Here is a 20425-nt window from a genome sequence, read left to right on the forward strand (position 1 = left end):
TATTTACTGTATTTATATTTATTTAATACACATCAAACTGACTGCAGGTACGCAAGGGAAATCAGGAACATAACTACAAGAAGAACAGCTAGAATGTCACCCATTTTTCTTCAGATGATCCATGATCACAATAAAACTGGAAGCTACTGGATGAGCAAACCTGAACACTGAGCCATGACTCACAGCTTGCAGATCTGACAGCAGTTCCTGGTGGAAGAGACAGATCCCAGTCAGCTCGTTTAATCTGGAAATCATGGTCTTATGTATGCAAATGTTATCCTACACAACTGTGGTGTTAGGATTCCAGCTCAGTTTCTACAGGCAATACATTACTTCAGCTAAGAAAATCAGCAGCTTTGGTTTTGTTATTACAGCACATTGAGTTTGTCTGGTTTTGTTATTTTGATTTGCTTTTCTCACGCAGCAAAAATTATTAGTGGGGCTGCCAGTGATACTCCTTTGAAAAAAAGGATTTTGCTGCAGCCAGCGCAGATGGCGACAGAAGTCCTCGCCGTTCAAATTCTTCCCAAATTCTAAAGTCAGTCTGGCGGCAGAGGAGACGAAGATTTACCCGGAGATAAACGGAGCCAGACCAGTTTCCAAAAGCAGGGCTTCGTCATGAGGAGATGTTGCCACTAGATGTTGCTATCAGTACAACGAGGGGGAAAGCAGAACCGTAAAAGGTGTCAGCCAAAGAAGTTGTTCATGCAGACTGTGACAAAGGAAATCTGCAAAATGGGAAACCTAGCCTTTAACTGACTCAGAGAGTTCCGTTAGGAAAACAGGACACTTACTAATCTGTTGCCTCTGTCTACCTTAACAGCGGCTAGATGCTGCATAGAACTTATGGAGTAAATTCACATGAAATCTTGTTAGATCAAAAACATGGAAGAGAAGAACACAGGTGCTTGTTACTCCATCAAGCACATGTACATTTTAGAGATTTGGTTGAATTAGGAGCTTGTTTTGTGCGTGTTTTTTTTAAACTTCTTGCAATGTAGCAAAAGTGAGACAGCTATTAAGGTGAAGGGATAGTAATAGTTACCAGGAGTAGGAGAACACAGACAACTGGGAGCAGAACAAGTAAAGCACGTTATTTAAGCTAGCTGCACATTCTGAGTTGCATTTTATTATTTGTATTATAAGCATGTCTAGTATGTAACATCTAGCCAATGCTTGGGCACCAGGATTCTCCTAGCAAATCTGTCTCTGCATTTTGTCAGCGCCCGGGAATAACTTGTATGATCTGTACACTGCAGAAAGAAGTCAAAGCCAGATGAGCCAAGCCAAACCTCATCACTAGGTGATCAGGGGTTTTAAGCCTAATAAAGAAGCATTGAAACTATGTGTTACACAACCCAAGCCCTCCACATCGAAGGGAATCTGCGGAGATCAGAGAAGAGGTGAAATCGTGCAATAGTCACAGTAGTCTGTGTTTCTAACTCACTAGCAAAACACCTGTAGATGTTAAAAGACTTAGCTAATCACATGAAGCTAACAATACCTGACTGCTGGATGCAGGGGAATGAACTTTACAAACCCTGGAGAAACGACCAGTGCTTGGCAGAGTGAAGCCTGGCTGGAATCAACCAACATTCAGCTCAGGATTTTCATTTGTATCAGGTGCAAAGGGAAGAAGGATTAGTTGATTTCCACAGTTTGCCAAATCTTTTTCCATCTATGCTCAGGCTGTGCTCTCCCCTGCTGTGGGCTCTACCTGCCCGTGGGACTGGGGTGGCATCAGCTGCTGCACTTGCTCAGCAGGAACAAAAAGCATTAAGACTGGCTTCTGCGTTTTAAGGTGATGCATTCCAAAAGAGACATCGGGGATTGTTCCTGGTGATGCAGATGACTGCTGGTGAAATTCTCCTTACTGGGATTCTTTATCTGTAGCCTAATCCAGGACAGCAACAAAAGTGGGGAAAGGAAGCACCTGAACAGGACCTCACTCCATCTGACCTCTGCTGCTGAACCCAGCGGTGGGCAAACCACACAGCTGAATCTCTTTGGACAGGGCTACCTCTTCCAGTGCGCTGTACTAGCAACATCACTGAAAAATAACACAGGAAAACACCTTGTTTTCTAACAGGCTCGAGGAAAAAGGTGTTCAAGGCAAGGCTCTGTAAAACCATTCTCTTTCCAAACACAGCAGTAAACTCCTCTCTCGTCTTATGTTGAAATTCGTCTTTGGTAGGGGACAGTTGCAACAAGCTCTCCAGTGGTGAAGTGAAAGCTTCCTTGTGGTGCAGTGTTTTTTTAAGACTCTAATTAAATCTAGGACATAAAGGTAACAGGTGTGACACCTTCCTAATTCTTCTGGAGCACTCAGTACATGGTTACCCTCTCCAAGTATGCCTCTGTATCAGCCTGGCTTTTTAAATTTAGGAATTAAAGCTGCAGCTACCTGGCATGGCAGCTTTGCAGCTATGGACTTTAGATATACATTTTTTTTTATTCTAGATGGTAAGAACTTCTTGCTAAGAAATGCTCTAAACTCTCTGAAAGACTCTTAAAAGCCTAAGTGTTACTAAAAATACGCACAGATATTCATATATACACTGTTCTCTAGAAGACAGTATTTTGGAGGAAATAGTTGTAACTTCACAGTTCAGATAAAAGAGCAATCATTTTTCCTTTGTGCTGGCATTGAATAATATATAAACATAGACGTTCAAACCAGCTCATTAAACCATAGCCACAGCAAATGGGAAAACAAAAAAGTTATTGAAAAAGTTTTGCCAAAATTCATGGAGTTGCAACAAGATTTGATATTGATTACTTCACTACATTCAGCTCTAATTAACTAGCCCAACATTTACTGTTGTGAAAACAAGCATGCAATTTGACCAATGGAATGTTTCTTTTAGTAACCAAAACCAACCAACTATAAACCTTCTGGCAGACCAGATGGGGGTGAAACTCTAACCTGATCATGCTGACACAAATGAGGGATTATGTAGGTGGCAACTGCATTCCAAAGAAAAGCATATTTTTGGCGTAGTTGAACACACAAAATTCATTCTTCTTGCTGATTCTTGTGACCAAGGGCAGGTATGAGTCAGTTCTTTTAAAAAGAAGACCCCAGAAGCAATGGCCCTCAATATGTCTCCCCAGATTAGCAAGGATGAACGACTGAGCAAATTTACAAAACTGTTTGGAACTGGAAATTTTCTTTTTGGTAGGCTGCAAGGTTTCAGATCACGTATATAGCCAAACCCCAAGTTCAGACCTAAGGATCTTCAACAGATTCACTAAATAAAATTACAAAATAGTGCTGCAATTAACTTGATTTTGAAATAAACCAGGATTTTTGTACATAAACATTCTGTATAAAAAAGCCTATAAGTCATTAAGGCACAGATGTAAACAAGAAATTAGACGCCTGTCTCCCACTCGAGCCATTAGAAAGTAGCTGTCTAAACAGGATTATATCTCTCCTTGATCCCAAACATTTATGCTATCCCATATTTGTTCTCAATCTCAACTTAGTGTACTAACTGAGCTGAATTGTTGTCTAGTGGTATTCTGCACACATTTCAGAGGAACAGTGACACTGATGCTGACACTGCTCTATTACTTTGTTGTTTATAGTGTTAAATGGTTAAGAATCGTGGCAGGACAGGGGAACTGTCAGTCTCTTACCCACTTCATGCTCCCCGTTACTCTCCTCGTGTCTCAGTTACCGAGGGAACAGGGTGAAGGCATCGAAGAGGAATTTGGAGGGGCTTTATCAGCAGGAAGGAAGCAAGGCAGAGACAGCTTCAGAAACTGGGAACAACTTGAGCGTCTAGCCAGGTCAGTGTATGGTTAGAAGATATCTAGAAGGTAGAGTGCTTTCTGGGAGAGGACATCTAGGAATGTGGCAGTCAGGACACTGACAAAACAGCATCCCGCTCTGTGTAGCCATCTATTAGACAACCACCTAGGGATGTCTCTGACAGAGGAAATATTAAGTCTAGTACAATGTGCAATGCCCTGTCCAAATAATACTCGGTTTTGTTTACAAATGATAAATTAAGGTAGAAAGTAATGGGTGTTGAGAATTCCCCCACCTAAAAGAAAAATGTCTGTTTCTTATCTACATACAAATTCCACTTTTCTTGTAATTCTTGAAAAAAAGAATATAAGATTAAGGTGCAATGGAAGGCTGATGAGTGCAGGAAGTTACTGGAGTGTATTCTCCCAGATTTATTTCATATTTGTTTTCTTTCATCTGTAATTACAATCTGTAAGCTACACTGTCCGATGTACAGTGTCACATGGATGAGATGCTGACATTCTGAGTAGAGCAATGACACTTCACAGAGTTGCAATAAGAAGTCTTGCCTATAGGGAATAAACCCAACTGACCAAATCCCATTATGAATCATACTGTTGTACTGCAGTTTCTGCTTCCAAGACAGAAAAGGGAAGAGCTGGTCTCCAAGAAATGCCTATGAAACTATGCTGATAAATTGTGCAGAGCAGCATCTTAGCAGTTGAATCTTCTCAAGGTCTAACAACTAGTACTGAAAATAATACTCAAGGTTGTTCCAGGCTCTCTTCTCTTTTATCAAGGAACAGCTCTTGTCCAGTATATGAGAACACTAAAACCAGCATTTCATAGAATCACAGAACGGTTTGTGTTGGAAGGGACCTTAAAGAACATCTCGTTCCAACTCCCCTGCCATGGGCAGGGACCCCTGCCACCAGCCCAGGTTGCTCCAAGCCCTGTCCAACCTGGCCTTCAATACTTCCAGAGAGGGGGCAGCCACAGCTTCTCTGGGCAACCTGGGCCAGGGCCTCACCACCCTCACAGTGAAGAATTTCATCCTTATATCTAATCTAAGTCTACCCTCCTAGTTTAAAACCATTACTCACTGTCCTGTCACAACAGGCCCTGCTAAAACGATTTTCCCCACCATTCCTGCAGGCCCCCTGTAAGTACTGGCAGGCTGCTCTAAACCTTTCCTCCCAGCAGAGAGGTTCCAGCCCTCGGATCATTGCTGGGGCCTCCTCTGGCCCCGCTCCAACAGCTCCAGGTCTGCCCTGTGCTGAGGGCTCCAGCGCTGGACACAGGACTCCCAGAGGAGTCTCAGCAGAGCGGAGCAGAGGGGAAGAACCCCCTCCCTCGCCCTGTGCCCACGCTGCTGGGGATGCAGCCCAGGGTACGGTTGGCTGTAAGTTATCCAAAAGCCACTCTGTATTCAGAATCACATTTTATGACTCCTGTTGTTTAAAAGTGGAATTTCCTCTGTATATTCAGCCCTCAGTGCAGTACCGGGTAACAGCTCTGACGCTTTGGCAAAATGAGCGTAACCAACCCTCAGTTATGCTGATGCAGCTTCAGTGCTGATGGTTTGACTATTATTAATCCTAATTGGCTGGATGTGGAGAAAGCAGTTGTTGGGGTGAATGTGTATGGAAGTAGACCTAATAAGTCTAGGTCTTGGAACAACTCCATCACTCCTTTCTGCTCCCCTGATCCTAAGGTCAGCAGGAGCTAATTCAGACCTTGGTTTAAATAAAGCTACCCGAGACCAGTTCTAAGTTATACTGGGAATAAAGGTGCCAAGGGCTAGCCAGCACAGTGTGAGTGTGCCAATGTGCTGGACAGGGGCAGGAGAAGCTGATGGAGCGCTGCTTAGCAATGCAGGGCAGCTGCGGAGGGCTGACTGCTTTTAATCCTCTGTTCCTTTTTATCACAATTGAAGATCATAGAGCAGGGATGAACATTTAACAGCTCTCAAAATTGCTGCTATCTATTTTTTTTTTTGTTTTCCTCCTGTGTAAGTCTCCCTTAAATTTGAAAATGGGCTACGGATGCAATTACCAAGCATATGTTTCAACAAGTGTTAAAAAAGACAATGTAGCTACTGTCACGGTACATGAATGGGAAGCTGTACTTTATAAATCTTACATGGAAAAATGGCTTTTCAAGTTGTTATGATCCAGAATGGGACAATTTATGTTCTTTCATTATTAATTCCAAATGACTGGCAAAAGAATTCTACACCAATGACACTCTAAAGACTGCACTGTAGTTCAATCCTCCAACAACATATGATGTAAGTTAAAAATATGCAACCAATCAAAACATCTGAAAACTCAGAATCTGAAATCCAACGCATTTCACATTTCCAGCTCTGATGTGGCTTACGTTGGGCTCTGGATGCAAGTGACATATTGCTGAACACATAAAGTAAAATCTGTAATTCCATCTCAGCTGCTTAGGACTTGTGGTCTGGTTTATACTGCACATAAAATGTGATTGAGAAAGAATCCAAGACGACTTGTATGGAAGTTACTTCTAATCTGTTTTTCACTCACTGCACTACTATGCAATTCCTACCTGCCCAAAATTCAACAGCTGTCAAGAGGAGGCTTGCATAAAGACTGCAGGATAGGGACAAACCTGCTAACAACTACTAGTACAATGAGAAATACTAATTGACTACAGCAGTAACTCTCACAGGGAATGGCAAAGCTTCCTTTGGAGGCAGTGAAGCACAGAAAAGCCAGATGTTCTCACAGGGTAGCACGGGGCACCTTGAACTCTAGAACTGTATATCCTTAGTCGGTTGTAGAGTGTAAGTACTCTGTCTACAACCCTGATCCTGTCTGTTCCCTGAAGCATGATCTACAGAAAACATTCTCAGCAAAGTATTATTCAGTTCTCAGATTAGGATATTCTGTGTGTGGTGTGGAACATGAGGATGGTCCATGTATCAGGCTGTGGTGGAGAAAGTCGTCCCTCGGTGAAGCAGTCTCAGCCCATACACTGATTGCCATGAGCTTAAACCACATCCTACAAGAATTTTGTTGTATGTGTCCTCACAGATGGTGCAGATTTTCTAGAGACGTGATTTTTAGTAGATAAGTTTAGTAGATCCAAACCCAGCATCTCAATTCTGTATCAAGGAGCCACAGACTTGTACATTTGTGTGCAGTCTTACTAAGGCCATAACCACAGTAAAACAGAGGTAGGATATAAGTGACTTCAAGGGGTCAATGCAGTCACAAGGAAGTTCAGGTCTTGATGGTGCTTGCGAGTTGTTGTCACAATTGCAGCCAAGTCTTCCACTGAAATCAGGCAAGTTCTTGCCAGAGAAAGAGCCATGAACAGTCATCTTTCCACATGGCATTGCTTACCAGTCAGGAAGGGTTCCTGTGTTTGGTTTCATCCTTAGGAAAGTCTGCAGCAGCTGCTTTACTACAACTAACCATCATCTGTCCTTCAGCTCAGAGGTCTGAGGTGGAGACATCAAACAGAAAAAAGATGAAATTAAAATCGTTGTAGCAGACCACCAATCATGTGCTGGAGGGACCACCATAAAATGCTTTTCCACACCTGAGAAAGACCCCAGGCCACCAGGGACCCTCTGACAGTCATGGAGGCTGTCAGCAATGTGCCAAGCACACCTCTCTCAGTGCAAAGTCAGTAAGGCCATACGGCAGCCATGTAAGCAAAATATCAAAAGGTGAGTCCTAAACGAACTGAACCAAGAGCTCCAAAGGAGAAGACAATGGTTTTGCCAGTTTTCTATCTGATCTTTTTAATTTCATAGGAAGATGGGAGAAAAAAGGTGATTTCATTTTCTCTTACCTCTCAGCTGAAACAGCATTTGTATTCTGCTCAGGCGCTAGTTTTGCATAACTCAGGGGCAGGTTTAGACCCACAACTGGGCCCACAGTACTGAGCCACAATATAATGTAATTTGTGTATCTAGGGGGGAAAAAAAAAACAAAAACCAACAAAAAAGCACCATAAACATATTATCCCAAACTTTTCTGAATTGCAGACACACTTGACAGTCATAAAATAACTTTGAAGTGGGCTATTCCTTCACTTCATCTATATCAAATGTATTTTAACTTTCAGCCCTTAGGTGACAATCCAGAATCTTATTTGGACTGAGGAAGTTGTTTTGACCATTTCCACCACCCAGCTGATCTACCTTACCTGCACTGCACAAAGCCGTGCAAGGCACAGTGCTGTTTCTCACCTGCTGTGTTTCCGTGAACTGCTCAGTACAGAAGACATGAATTCATTGGTCCGGCAAGGGTGCAGAACAAAAAATGGCTGCCCAAGTAAGGGGTGCTCCTAAGAGGGAATACCAGTTGTTTTATTATGCAAGAAGAAAACAGAAAAGCCACGATATGCATTTGGAAAAGACAAAGCAGGGTCCAGTTAATCCTTGATGCAACTTTTCTCATTTCAGAATCTAACCCACATTGCTCTTGTACTGATAGTCACTGACAAATTAATATTTGAGACCATATTCTGCTATCTTAAAAGGGAAACAAGATCACCAACCACGCTGTGCCACTGTTTTAATTAAAATGTAATCATTTGCAAAAGCAACTCAAGTCACTGTACCAGCATCACTTGAATGCAAGTAGGCAAAGCTACTCTGTAAAAAAGCATCGGATGAAATGTAATGCATAAATCAACTCCACTTCATGGACAAGCTCTTTAACAACCTTGACCCCTTATCCTTGTAGCTTCTCAAACTGGTGCTGGGAAGTAAACACAGTGTAATTTGGAGCCTGTGAGGAGGAGCAAGAAGGAAGAAGGAAGAGCCCTCAAGGTGGTTTTAACTGCCACTAGGTGGCATATCCTCATTTTAGGCTACTCTACAGAAAAAATGTACTAAAACATTCTGTAAAACAGCTGTTCTTCAAGAAGCCCTGTCAAAACCGTCCTGAGAAAACAAAGAAAATCACTGAGTGGAGTTAGGTCTGCAGTCAGACTGTGGTGGTGCAGCCCCCCACACACCAGGCAACCCCAGGACCAGCCAAGGTTCTACTCTTGCTTGTACTGCAGGAATAGTTCGCTGGTGTGCGGTGAACCGGGACGACTTGGCACTCTCCTTGGCTTTGTGCAAGAGCAGTGCGTTGGGCCGGTCAGGCGCTCCCTGACCGCACCTCAATCTCCCGATGCCTGGAGTTGTACTCGCCTGGCAAATGTCAGAACCGTACAGTCCGGGTTGTACTGGAGTTGTGTAGTTGCTGTCCAGATACCGGGATTGCATCACGTGGATTGTGACCAGGATGGAAAATCACTGATGCCGAAAGTCAATTGTCTTGAGACCTTATAAACAGCGGGACCAAGGAAGGCCCTTGGAGCTCTTCTGCTCCGCAGCGGGCAGCGCTCAGTAACTCCCTCTGAGTGGGACACCTCTCAGAGCAACTCGCGAACAGCCTGGGCTGATCTCCTCGAGACCCAGCCTTCACCTGCTGAGAAATCGTTGAAGTATTCACTGAACTCGAGGGGATTATTTATGATTTTGTGTGTGTGTGTGTGAATTGATGCGAAACATAGTATTCTGTTACTGTGACTGTAACAGCAAATTCTTTTTGATCACTCAGTAAATGTGAAGGTAACCAGTGACTACGTGCTGCTAAACTTCTGTGATTCTCTCTCTCCCTAAACTATGAATACACCATGAGTTGCTGCTAAACTTATCCCTTTGACATAAACCGTTGTGGTCTGAGGCTTGTTCTGGATCCAGCCGCACCCAGGCTCCTCTCTGAGAAGGAGGTTAGAAAGCAAGGAGGTCCAGTCTGAGCCTGGGGACTCAACGGGAGGGTCTCCCTATCCCCTTACACTTTTATGTGTAAAATCACATGGACGCAGACACACTCCCTGCAGCACAATAAGGCTCCATCTGCTCCCCTCCACCTTCACGCTGCACACAGTGCTGCTGAACACTCCATCCAACGCTCCATGAAGCTTTCACGTTCATCTCCAGCCGGCACTCCAACAGAATATGTGTTCTGACTTAATCAAGCCTGCACTCAATGCAAAGCCATAACAGCGATCTCATCAGCTCTTACACAGGTGGTATGACGTGACCAGCACATCTGACTGCCTCATGCACCATGCCCTAGGGAAGCGATTTCCCTCTAACGCTGCCGAGGTTGCTGCTACGACTTCTGCACCAAAATAAACAAATCCTACCTCATCCCCACATGCAATAAGATGCGGAACAGCACAGCAGGGAATGGCTAGAAGGGATTCCAGACAAGAAAGCTGTCAAATATGAAACTCCTCGACAGCCTGATTAGAGCCGAGCAGAGACTGTGCTTCAATGAGCACCCAACGCCAGGCAGCAGGATGGGAAGAAGCAGGCATGGACCACAACAGAGGAAACCATAGGATCCTCCCCCTCTGCATGGCATTCCCCGTCCAGCTGTGGGACCCTGGCCTGCTGTGCTGTGCTCCTCGCCAGAGCCACTGGACTAACGTGGCAGGTGTTTTCTCCTGGGTAAGGACCCTTTTCCTTAGATGTGCTTCTTGTGCTGGGTCTGTTTCTCAACAGCAAAGAGGAAGAAATACTAAATTTATGCTCTGACAGAGACTTCCCTTCTCCAAGCTGACGCGGTTGTAGACAGACTCCCCTAGTTCTCTGATGTCATTTTATCTTAGCATGTAGTAAACTCCCTGCGCTGAAGGGAAGATGGCCACAGAGTGATTCTTCCTGCTGCACAGTGAAAACTCCTTCTCCAACCCCTTGTCTAGAAATAAAGAATAAATCCTGGCCTGTCATGTTCAGCAAATAGGACTTGTTCTATATTATTAAATATTAAACAGGTCTCTTACAGCTGAAGCACACTTGGTCCTTAAGCTGAAAATGTACTCATGAGGATCAATCATTTTGTGTCTAAGACAACTTTAAAAAACTTCCAGAAGCTTCAGAAGACACAAAAAATAATGTTCAGAAAGCTTTGTTTTCCATTGCCATGTGAACAGATAACTCGTGCAAGAATGCTACCACCTGCTGTTAGTTAAAGTGAACTGATGTTTTCCATTGAGAAGAAGTGGTAGTTTGAATTTAAAATCATTTCTAATTACCTGCTAGCTTAAATCAGTTTAGGTCTCCAAATAATTCCAGAAAATACATAGATTGTGCCAATGGTATTTCTCAAAGATAGCAAAAAAAGACAGTTAACAACATTGACAAAGCTATTGAGCAAAGGAAAAAAAGTAGATCAAGCAGCAATTTCAGCCAACTCCCTTACACAAAGAAAGAGCATAAAGAGGTAGCACACACTCCCAAAAAGAACAGAGAAGATAATCTGGGCTTTAAGTGACTTGGGCTCTGAACAAGGCATAAAGATGGTTTCCAAAGTTGAATATTCAGCCTGAAGTCATTCCCAACCATCCTGTCACCGGGTATTTTATTTTATCCTGCACTTCTTGCTCCAGCAAACCACCAGCAAGTGACAAATGGAGACCAGATTTGATTTTTTAAAATAGCTTATTAACTTTATATTCTACTTCTTTCTTCTTTTAGTCCTTCCTCTTCTTACAACATGACAGATTGACACTGGAAGAACACCCAGACTCTATCAATTAGATGTCTGTACGAAAAATGAGAGTGCATTGCTACTCAGTTTTTCAAAAGGGTAACATCCTTGGTCCCACCATCTCTGGCATCAATCTGTGATGTACAAGCACGTGACAGAGGTGAAATCTGCTCACACTCTGAATCCTCTGCAATCTCTCCTCCATTCTTCTGTTATGGGTGGAAAGGCTCTTTCTTCCCCTCTGGATCCAGCAGATGTAAAGGGAGAGTTTTTTGCTACAGGAACATGCCATCAGCTTCTGGGTTGACACGAAGGCTCTGAGGACACTTCTTCTTGGTTAGTCAAACCTTCTTCCTAGCTCATCTCTTTGTTCTTCGAATTATCAAGCGCTGCTTCATGGAATTCCTGAAGTAACAGCTGTGCCAGGGTGGTGTAAATCTCACTATAATCCATGGAGTTTTGCATGGCAACAATGAAATGACACAAGGGTTTAGTTAAACTCATGCTGCTTTTTGGCTAGGCTCTGAGAATGGCATGCGCACTAATGCTGCATGTCTGCACATTCAGAAAGAGTTGCTTTGGTTCCCATTTAGCAGAGCATTTCTGAGAACTGAGGACTGCCACTTATTTGTTTACCTCTAGTCCAGGAAACTGAGGTTCATTACTACACAGATCCTTCAGCACTGGAAGTCCATGGGCATGACGTCATGCAAAACAGCTGTGTCCAAAGTCGGAACTTTTCAATAAGCTTGCTGCGTGTATCTTTCTTACCCTAAACAAAAGGCATAAAGCTACAAGAATGCCATGCTGTTTATTAAAAACCCAAAATACAGGAATATGCCACACACCAATAGGAAAAATACAAAAGTACAAGAGATTAAAAGAAATCCTGAGCCAAGACCCATTAAGCAGGAGCCTCTAAAAAGGGAAAGGGCTGAGGCAGGGAAGAAGACCTGTTGAGCATCAGGGAAAACACTCTGAGAGCATCAGATCTGATTCAGTCAAACCCTAAATTCCAAATCCTGTACATAATGGCATCCCCATGAGGCTTTAATATACACTCAAGGTTAAATCACCGACACAGCAGCTCTGAGGAAGAAGTATCAGACAGCTGCCAATAAAAATGCAAGAGTTATCAAAGCCCTGAATTATTTCAGAGCCTTTTCACTGCCAGGTCACCAGCTCAGATCTGGCCTGGGTTGGCAGTAGCTAGAACTCATTACTGTACAACAGCTGCATACGCAATTGTCAGGTCTCGCACAGTCAAAGTGCCGTTAATTAGTGCCCTTGCTGGTGGTCACTGCAGATGAGTCCAGACCTGGAGACGGTGGTTTATCTTGTCGCCATAGGGAGCAGTCCCTGTGGACCAGCTCTGGAGTCAGGAAAAGCAGGAAGCTCGCACTTCTGCTGCTCGTGGCATGCTGAGGGAGGGCTGTGTGTCTGCAGCGTGATGAATCCCAAGTCCTTCCCAAACACGGCTAAAAGTGTGAGAAGGAATGAAAGTTTGTGCTGCATCAGCTTCATGAGCATATTTACTACCTTCTGCAGTCATCTGGTGGAATGATGATTTCACATGCAGTGAAATGTATCCTGAGCAAAACATTAGCGCAGCAATACTAGCCTTCAGCTAGTCTGATCCATGAGCCAGCGACATGGAAAGTATAAAGTCCTATTGAGACTTCACAGAAAAAAAAAAAACAAAAACACTTTTAATAGTTTAAAAGAGTCTTCCCACTTTTCGTTCACAATTAATCTTTTTCCAATCAATCATGTAGAAATGCATTTTAGAGAGTAATGCCTGAGAGTTTCCAGTCAATTCTCACAATTACTTGCTGGCATTGTACAGCAAGAACCCATTTGCAGGTTGCCCACCACTCTTCTGGACACTGACACACAGTTTATTTGAAATCAACAGCATTATTGTCTCGTATCTATCTATGATCTTGTATCTGTCTATCTGTGAGGCCCATTCACAGCACTGTCTGTTCAGCACGGTACACTGGAGTCCATCACACATCTGCATATCCCTCTGGGTCTGACCCAACTTTCACGGGAAATAAAATTTCTACAGGCTGCAACTAGCTCTGGTGAATTTGAAAGCTCAAGCTGTTGCTTCATTTATTTTCTGTAGCAATATCTCTTTACTAGGTGAAGAAAGAAATTTCATTTCATCTTCAAGAAAGATTTGTAAGGATGTTATGTACCATTTCTGTAGCTGTTACATCAGCTCCTTCCATACAAAACTATGCAAGAGATAGATAGATGAAAGATGTGAAATATTTCATTGGGTAGTTTGAAACTGAATGTAGTTTTGTTTAGGAATGCTACACCAGACCGAATGCAACTGAGCACTGGCAGCACAGCAGCTTACTATTCGTTAGCTGCGCAACTATAACTAACTGTGCCCAAGTGCGGAGCTGCCTCGGTTGCGAGGTTAAACCGGTGGGCTTAAACCTCTCTCGCCGAGGTTTGTGTTAGATAGTATGCCTGAGCCCTCGGCAGCGACAACAAAAAATGAAAGCTACAGGCTCCCAGAGGGCTGAAAGACATTTCAGCTGAGCTGCAGATTTTTCTATGTGGTGTAAGAAGGCCTCTTCCCATAAATGTGGTTGTGAAGGCTTGATCAACAGTCCTTCACCCATCCTGTCATCATTCACTAAGAAAACTGGATCTTAACTCATCAAGAGTTAAGATGACAAAAACTAACTTCATCCCCTCTGCCGTGCAGTGCCTATAGCACAGTGAAATATTAAGGCATGAATTGGAACAGTGGCAAAAACTGGGTAGTTCCTAAGTACAAGAATAATTAAGTTTTAAACTTCCATCGGACTGGAGTATGTCATTTTATCAAGCAGAGCGTATAGGAAATACTATCCATGTCAGATTAAAATTAAAAATAAACATCACTTTAGGTCATGGGTAATTGCCTGTAGGTATCTGTACTGTGCTCTGCTCTTCTCTTCCCCAGCCAGCAGGTATTTTGTTGTCAGTACATCTCTTGTAACAGCACCATTTATTTTCTCTGTCATAACTGGAACTCTTCCAGTAGTAATGGCTTCTATTTTCTCCAGTGCTACATTAAACTGCCCTCGAGCATCCATCATAACATTTATGGTCTCTCCATTTATGATAGTGCAAGGGATTTGTGCCTGAAACTGCCTCTTCCCTGATTGAGTTTGCATGATGTTGCTTTGCAAAAATAAATTTGTGGAGGGGTGTCAAAACTTTCATGCAGGATACTACCACCAAACAGCACAGCCAAGACCAATTCTTTTCAGATGCTTTCCCAGCAGTGTTCACAATCCCAGTCATCAGGTCAGAAAACGCAAGCAGGATTAATGAAACATGTTCCCTGTAACTTCTTCCTTTTAGGGAAATGGGAATAGTGATGCAATGAATAAAGAAGTTGCATGTGCTTCCCTTTTCACCAATTTTTGACCACACTTACTGAAACAAATGCCTGTTTTTAAGTAAAAATCCTTCACACAAGATTAGGATACTGTAAGTATTTTATGTTCTTGAATTCACAGTCCATCTTCTTTTTCATTCCTTATTTTTGTATACTTCAATAACTTACTCGTTAGTAAAATCTAACTCCATTCGGAAGGCAAGTAACAGAATTTTGCCCTTCAGACAGGCTGTGTGTCCCACAACCAGAACAGTAACTGTGCACATGTGGAATTTAAACCATGTTGAACTTCAGGTTAAAGGGACTACTTTATGCTTAAATTACACATGCGCACAGGTTCAGGTGTAAAAAGTGCGTAACATTTTTACGAATGAGTGCTAGTGAGCCTGAGCACTGAAGCCAGATGAGTATATGCACACTGTGTTTACAAGGACCCGTAACAGTGCTTGCAAAGGCAACGGGACAGCAGCAGCTGTCACAAGAAAAATCTTCCAAACTCCTCTCTCTCCCCTTCTCCTCACAGAATATTTTCCTCTAATAATGGACTTACTACAACAGAAACTCTATTACTATGGAATCATTATGTTGCAGGCGCAACGCTAATGAACTGTAATTACACAGGGAACTTCTATGATCCTGATAGAAGGTACAGCTCATAGTAATAAAGCTGTTGTTAGGATACTAAGTGTATACTGCTTCTCTATCTTACTGACATAGGCTGCCACATTTCTTTTTGGTAATAGAATTGATTACTAGTTACAGAGAAATTTTAATTAAAAATTTTTTCAGAGGGGGCAAAATTGCTGTTGAAAGAAATGTGCTTGCTGTGATGGCCATCAACTCCAAAAAAAAAGCAATTTATCCTAGTGGGATACAGTTTATTACCTGGGACAGGTGACATGTTTATAGTCACCTTGATTTCAATTTATAAGCAGAAGCTCAGTAATCCTACTGATGTAACTGAGGAAAGTTTCTATCACTTTGCCATAAAACCCAGGGAAGCATTCCCACTGCTAAGCCTGTTGAAGATGGAACAACCTACTTCTGTCTGTAACAGGTGCTGAAAAATGACTATGAAAGTGGAACTACTGCTGTTCTCCGGCATTTTCTCAGATAATCAAAATAAATCTGCAAGGGTACTGAGCAAGGGAAAACTTGAAGGGACCCTGATGAGACAAAGAAGTGCAAACTAGACCAAACAAATTTCTGTCATTACTGAACCTCTTTTTGGAGGAGAAGGCTGCAGAGGGATTTTGATTTACACTCAAGTTCTTTGCAGATGACAAGTTGCAATTGCCCTTATGATTTAATGTATCCGCTCCCCGTGTATTTCAAAAGACATACCAACTAGCTTTAGTGACAAGTCTTTATTAATACTTTTACTACTACCGATCCCACAGAGCCGACTAAGCTGGATACTATCCTTCCTTCACCAACTATAAAGTCCAAGGTGAAGAGGCAATTAATGAAACGGTTAAGTTTTTCTGAGGAAATTGGAGTTGCTTTAGCAGATCCTGCCACACAAACACATGAGGACACTTGATGCAGCCAGAATTTCTGTGAGGTGAACCACAGCTACCACGTTGTACCTGCTGTTTCATATCCTTCATGGCCACGAAGGTGGAAATGCACGTCCTGAAGAAACAAACGCTTCATGGCACAATCTGCTCTTCTCGTAAGATGTCTTAAAACCCTGCTAATGTCATCAAGCCTGGCTGATCAACACCTGAATGCCACCTCTTAACTACAGCCTCCAATAAAACTGTCTCCTCCTTCGGACAGAGCTCTGACCACCATGCTCCATGCACACATCACTTCTATATTGCTAACTTACTGCTACTTACGTTGACAGCTGCAGCTTCTGCTCAATGAGACAGCTGAATATGTCTAGAGTTTGATGCCACAAAAGCATCAATCTTGCTTTTCCATTTTTAAAGCTATCCGAAGTATCAGGGTGCATCCAAACCAGGAAGAACAGCTAAATCCACGATCTTTGAAGATCACTTTACTTCTCTTGTACAACACACAGTGCAAGTTAGAAAGTCACAGACGAAGCCAGTTTGCCAGAAGTAAAGTGTTTTCAAGGGTGGCAGATAGAAATTGGTTTAAAGCAGAAGTTTTACTTTAGTTTACGTTACATCTTTAGGCCCTTGCTATTTTAGGTGTATTCAAAAGATAAATATAGTCTCCATACAGTGATTTCTATAACAATGATAACAACAGAGAAAGCTGCCATAAGATCTGACGTGCATATTTGCTTTTTGTGCAGAGCTAACTCATTACTATTGTAATACTTGAATATAAGAACTAGATGACCATGACCTACTTCATATTTCGTTCCCCCAAATCTTCCTGATTCTAGAACATTTACAGTTTTGAGGGGGTGGTGATCCTTATTTAAAATCTTACTATTTTTGAAAAGTTATTAAATAGCTAACAATACCCTTGACAGGCATACCTAAGAGGTAATGCAGTAGAAGCACAACATTAATCAAGAATTAATCAAGAACACTGATGATATTTATATATTTATATATTTATAGATAAATATCTATATATCTATAGATCATGTATATCTTTATATATTTCTTTTATAGAATAAAGTCTGAATTATTAATTATAAGAAGAAGAGGAATCAAAGCACTAGGTGACGCTCAGACAAAACTCTGTTTTTAATGCTTAAACTTCTCACAGGCACGTCACTTGCATTTAGGATTCTTTAAGCAAACTTTATAGTTAAAATTGGCAGGACGATAGTTATATTGTCAAGAAATGGCATCTCAGCCATTTTCCTGAGAAAATAAACAGATGATTCTTCTTCCATGCTTGCCAAAATAAGATTAATTCAGTTGTCACCATTTTAGTTATGTAGCATATAGTCTTAATTAATTACTATTTAAAATCTGTTCTTAAGTTAAGAGATTCATCTAAGGTGCAAAACTGAAAGATACAACAAGCTGTGGAATTATGGAAAATATATTGGAGCCAGATTTCCTACCCTGATTAAAAAATGGTAAGCTAAGAAAAAAAATCCATATTGGCATTTGACAAATGTGCCCCGAAAGGGTTCATTTTATAATCCCAGGAATTCCTGGACAAAAAGATATTGGGAAGAGAGATTTCATAAGACTTTTGAGCTTCAAATATTGTAACCAAAATAAATAAGCAAACGGGATGGCATGTATTCCTACTTCCTCTTCACAGTTTATCAAGAAGGTAGTACGACTGAGAGCTGTCACAGCCAGAAGACAGACAATCATCACAAGGTAATGATGGAAAGCAAATTTCTGCTGCAGCAGAGCAGCAGAAAACTAATTTAACTACACCAAATACAAGGAGGCAATGACGTGTCCGTAGAAGTGTGACTCAACCCTCATTTTGAGTTCGGGCCAAGGGAAGACATTTTTTGTTCCTCATCTCTCCCTATAGCAGCAGCTGTGCTGTGCTCTCCACCCCCAGTCAAAGCATCTTATATTACCTATCATTTGAAATAACATTTGTTGGACCAAGTACTCTGAATCACTATTGAAATAGAATATCCAACATTCTTGCATAGACATGGTAGGATTTTCAATATTCATGGTCTAGAGAACAAGTCTTAGGAGGAGCGGCTGAGGGAGCTTGGGCTGTTTAGTCTGGAGAAGAGGAGGCTGAGGGGAGACCTTATTGCTCTCTACAACTACCTGAAAGGAGGTTGTAGTGAGGCAGGTGTTGGTCTCTTCTCCCAGGTAACCAGAGATAGGACAAGAGGCAATGGCCTCAAGTTGCATCAGGGGAGGTTTAGATTGGATATTAGGAAAAATTTCTTTACTGAAAGAGTGGTCAGACATTGGAAAAGGCTGTTCAGGGAGGTGGTGGTATCCGCATCCCTGGAGGTGTTCAAAAAACCTGTAGACCTGGCACTTCAGGACATGGTGGTGCTGGGTTGACAGTTGGACTTGATGATCTTAGAGGTCTTTTCCAACCTTAATGATTCTATGATCCTATTCTATGATTCTATGGTAATTCTCCTAATCATATACTCAATACAATGCTACAAACTTTATACTACCTAAAATTCAGTTCTGTCACAATTTTGCCCAAGGTACTTATGGATCTCTATAGGCAGCATGATGGAGCCAGTGGTTTGAACAGGGATTAGGAACCACCAGAACAGCAAATGCTGACATGACACAGGTGGGCAACAGAAAACGGCAAAAGGACACTGAAACTGTCTCCTGCAAGGCTGAAGTGCCCATCTCAGGACTGTAGCTAAACGCTTTGATGAAATGGGTATTCAGAGCCCAGAAAAGACTTTGATCATGTCAGTGTCTCAGTCAACACAGGATTGAAACGCCAAGCTCTGTTCTGAGAGCTACAGCTTATGGAAGCTCAAACCCACCATTTGTGCAGGAGCCATAGCTCCCACTCTGCAGGAGAATTTCAGGTGATCTCTCTCGTGGTTCTTGAGTCAGGCTGCTATGCAGTCGGAAACAACACACAAAAAGAGGAGCCAAAAAGAGACTCTGGTTGACTTCCAACATCAAGGGCTCTCAGCTGGTTTTGTGAGCCTTGGAGACTGTATACAGATTCACATACAAGTCTGACTTCTTGAATGAGATGAATTTACTTTTTTTTTTTAACTTCAGACTGCCTTAAAAGGTAAGAAGTGCCTGACTGGATGGACCAAAGGTCCATCTAGCAATGCATCCTGTCTCCAACAGCAGCAGTTGGAACGGCTATTTTGGGAGAACACGAGTCTGGCCTCTTTCCGTGGTTCACGCCCCTTCTACTGCTCCAGCATGTCTGCTCTATCAAGGATAATGCTGGACACATTCCTGCCTGGTAATTTTGCAGCCATTTATGGACAAGTGGTCTCATGAATTTGTCTAAATGCTTTTGAACTGCTGATACCATCTGCTTCCACAACTTGAGAGCACAGGTGCTTAGGCATAAATTGCTTTCTGTTAACATGTATACCTAACTCCCATTTAAAAGGCACTTCTAATGCTTTTTTTTATTAAAAAAAAAAAATGCCAAAGGGCTTGACCAAAAGCCCTTGCTGCAGAAGACAAAAAGGGAAATTGTTGTAAAACTTTCAACACCTTGTGACCATAACATTTGCCCCTCAAATGGAGCTGAATGTGCCATATATGATATCCACTTCTTTCATATTGTGCGATAAATGTTGTTGTGTATTTTAGAACTTTTCACAAAAACGTTCCATAAGGGGAAATGTTCAGTGACCAGTTTCTTTCCAGTAGTGAATTGTTAGAGGTCATGGCAGAGTGAAGACAGAAGAGCAACCCACCCCAGCCTACAAGGAGAATTGCCAGACCATGGAGGGAACACGCTATTACAACTTCTGACACAAAATGTCTGCTTGGGAAGCTCTGTGGAAGCAAAGCCACTTTTAGATAAATTCTCTGTAAATGCAAAGTGTAGCACTGAAAGAGTTTTTCTACAGAGGTATAAAAGAATCAAAAGAATCAGTACCACCACAGAATCACAGAATCACAGAATGTTCGGGGTTGGAAGGGACCTCTGTGGGTCATTTTGTCCAGCCCCCCTGCCAAAGCAGTGTCACCTACAGCAGGCTGCACAGGACCTTGTCCAGGCGGGTCTGGAATATCTCCAGAGTTAATTATGTTGTAATTCATTCAATTGATCACATATCTGTGTTGAAAATATAACTGAACCTTCATTTCAGAATAACTGATCAACTCAAGTAACAAGAGGACCAGG

General features: G+C 42.2%; 1 protein-coding gene across 8 annotated transcripts in view; it reads right to left on the minus strand.

Annotated features, from left to right (window-relative positions):
• The window catches only part of ATG10 (autophagy related 10), a 96391-nt gene continuing 75966 nt past the window's right edge, over positions 1–20425 (minus strand). For 6 of the 8 annotated variants that reach the window (XM_075410695.1, XM_075410699.1, XM_075410694.1 and 3 more), the window contains 3 exons: positions 7986–8083; positions 7586–7705; positions 119–7229 (listed from right to left, as the gene is read on the minus strand). In XM_075410695.1, the coding sequence (XP_075266810.1) occupies positions 7217–7229; positions 7586–7705; positions 7986–8083 (231 nt within the window). In that variant the 3' untranslated portion in view covers positions 119–7216. Of the gene's footprint in view, positions 7230–7585; positions 7706–7985; positions 8084–20425 lie in introns of all 8 variants that reach the window. The other 2 variants (XR_012761862.1, XM_075410700.1) reach the window with 2 other exon arrangements.

This window comes from Opisthocomus hoazin, chromosome Z (assembly GCF_030867145.1).
Source record: "Opisthocomus hoazin isolate bOpiHoa1 chromosome Z, bOpiHoa1.hap1, whole genome shotgun sequence".
NCBI classification, from domain to species: Eukaryota; Metazoa; Chordata; class Aves; order Opisthocomiformes; family Opisthocomidae; genus Opisthocomus; species Opisthocomus hoazin.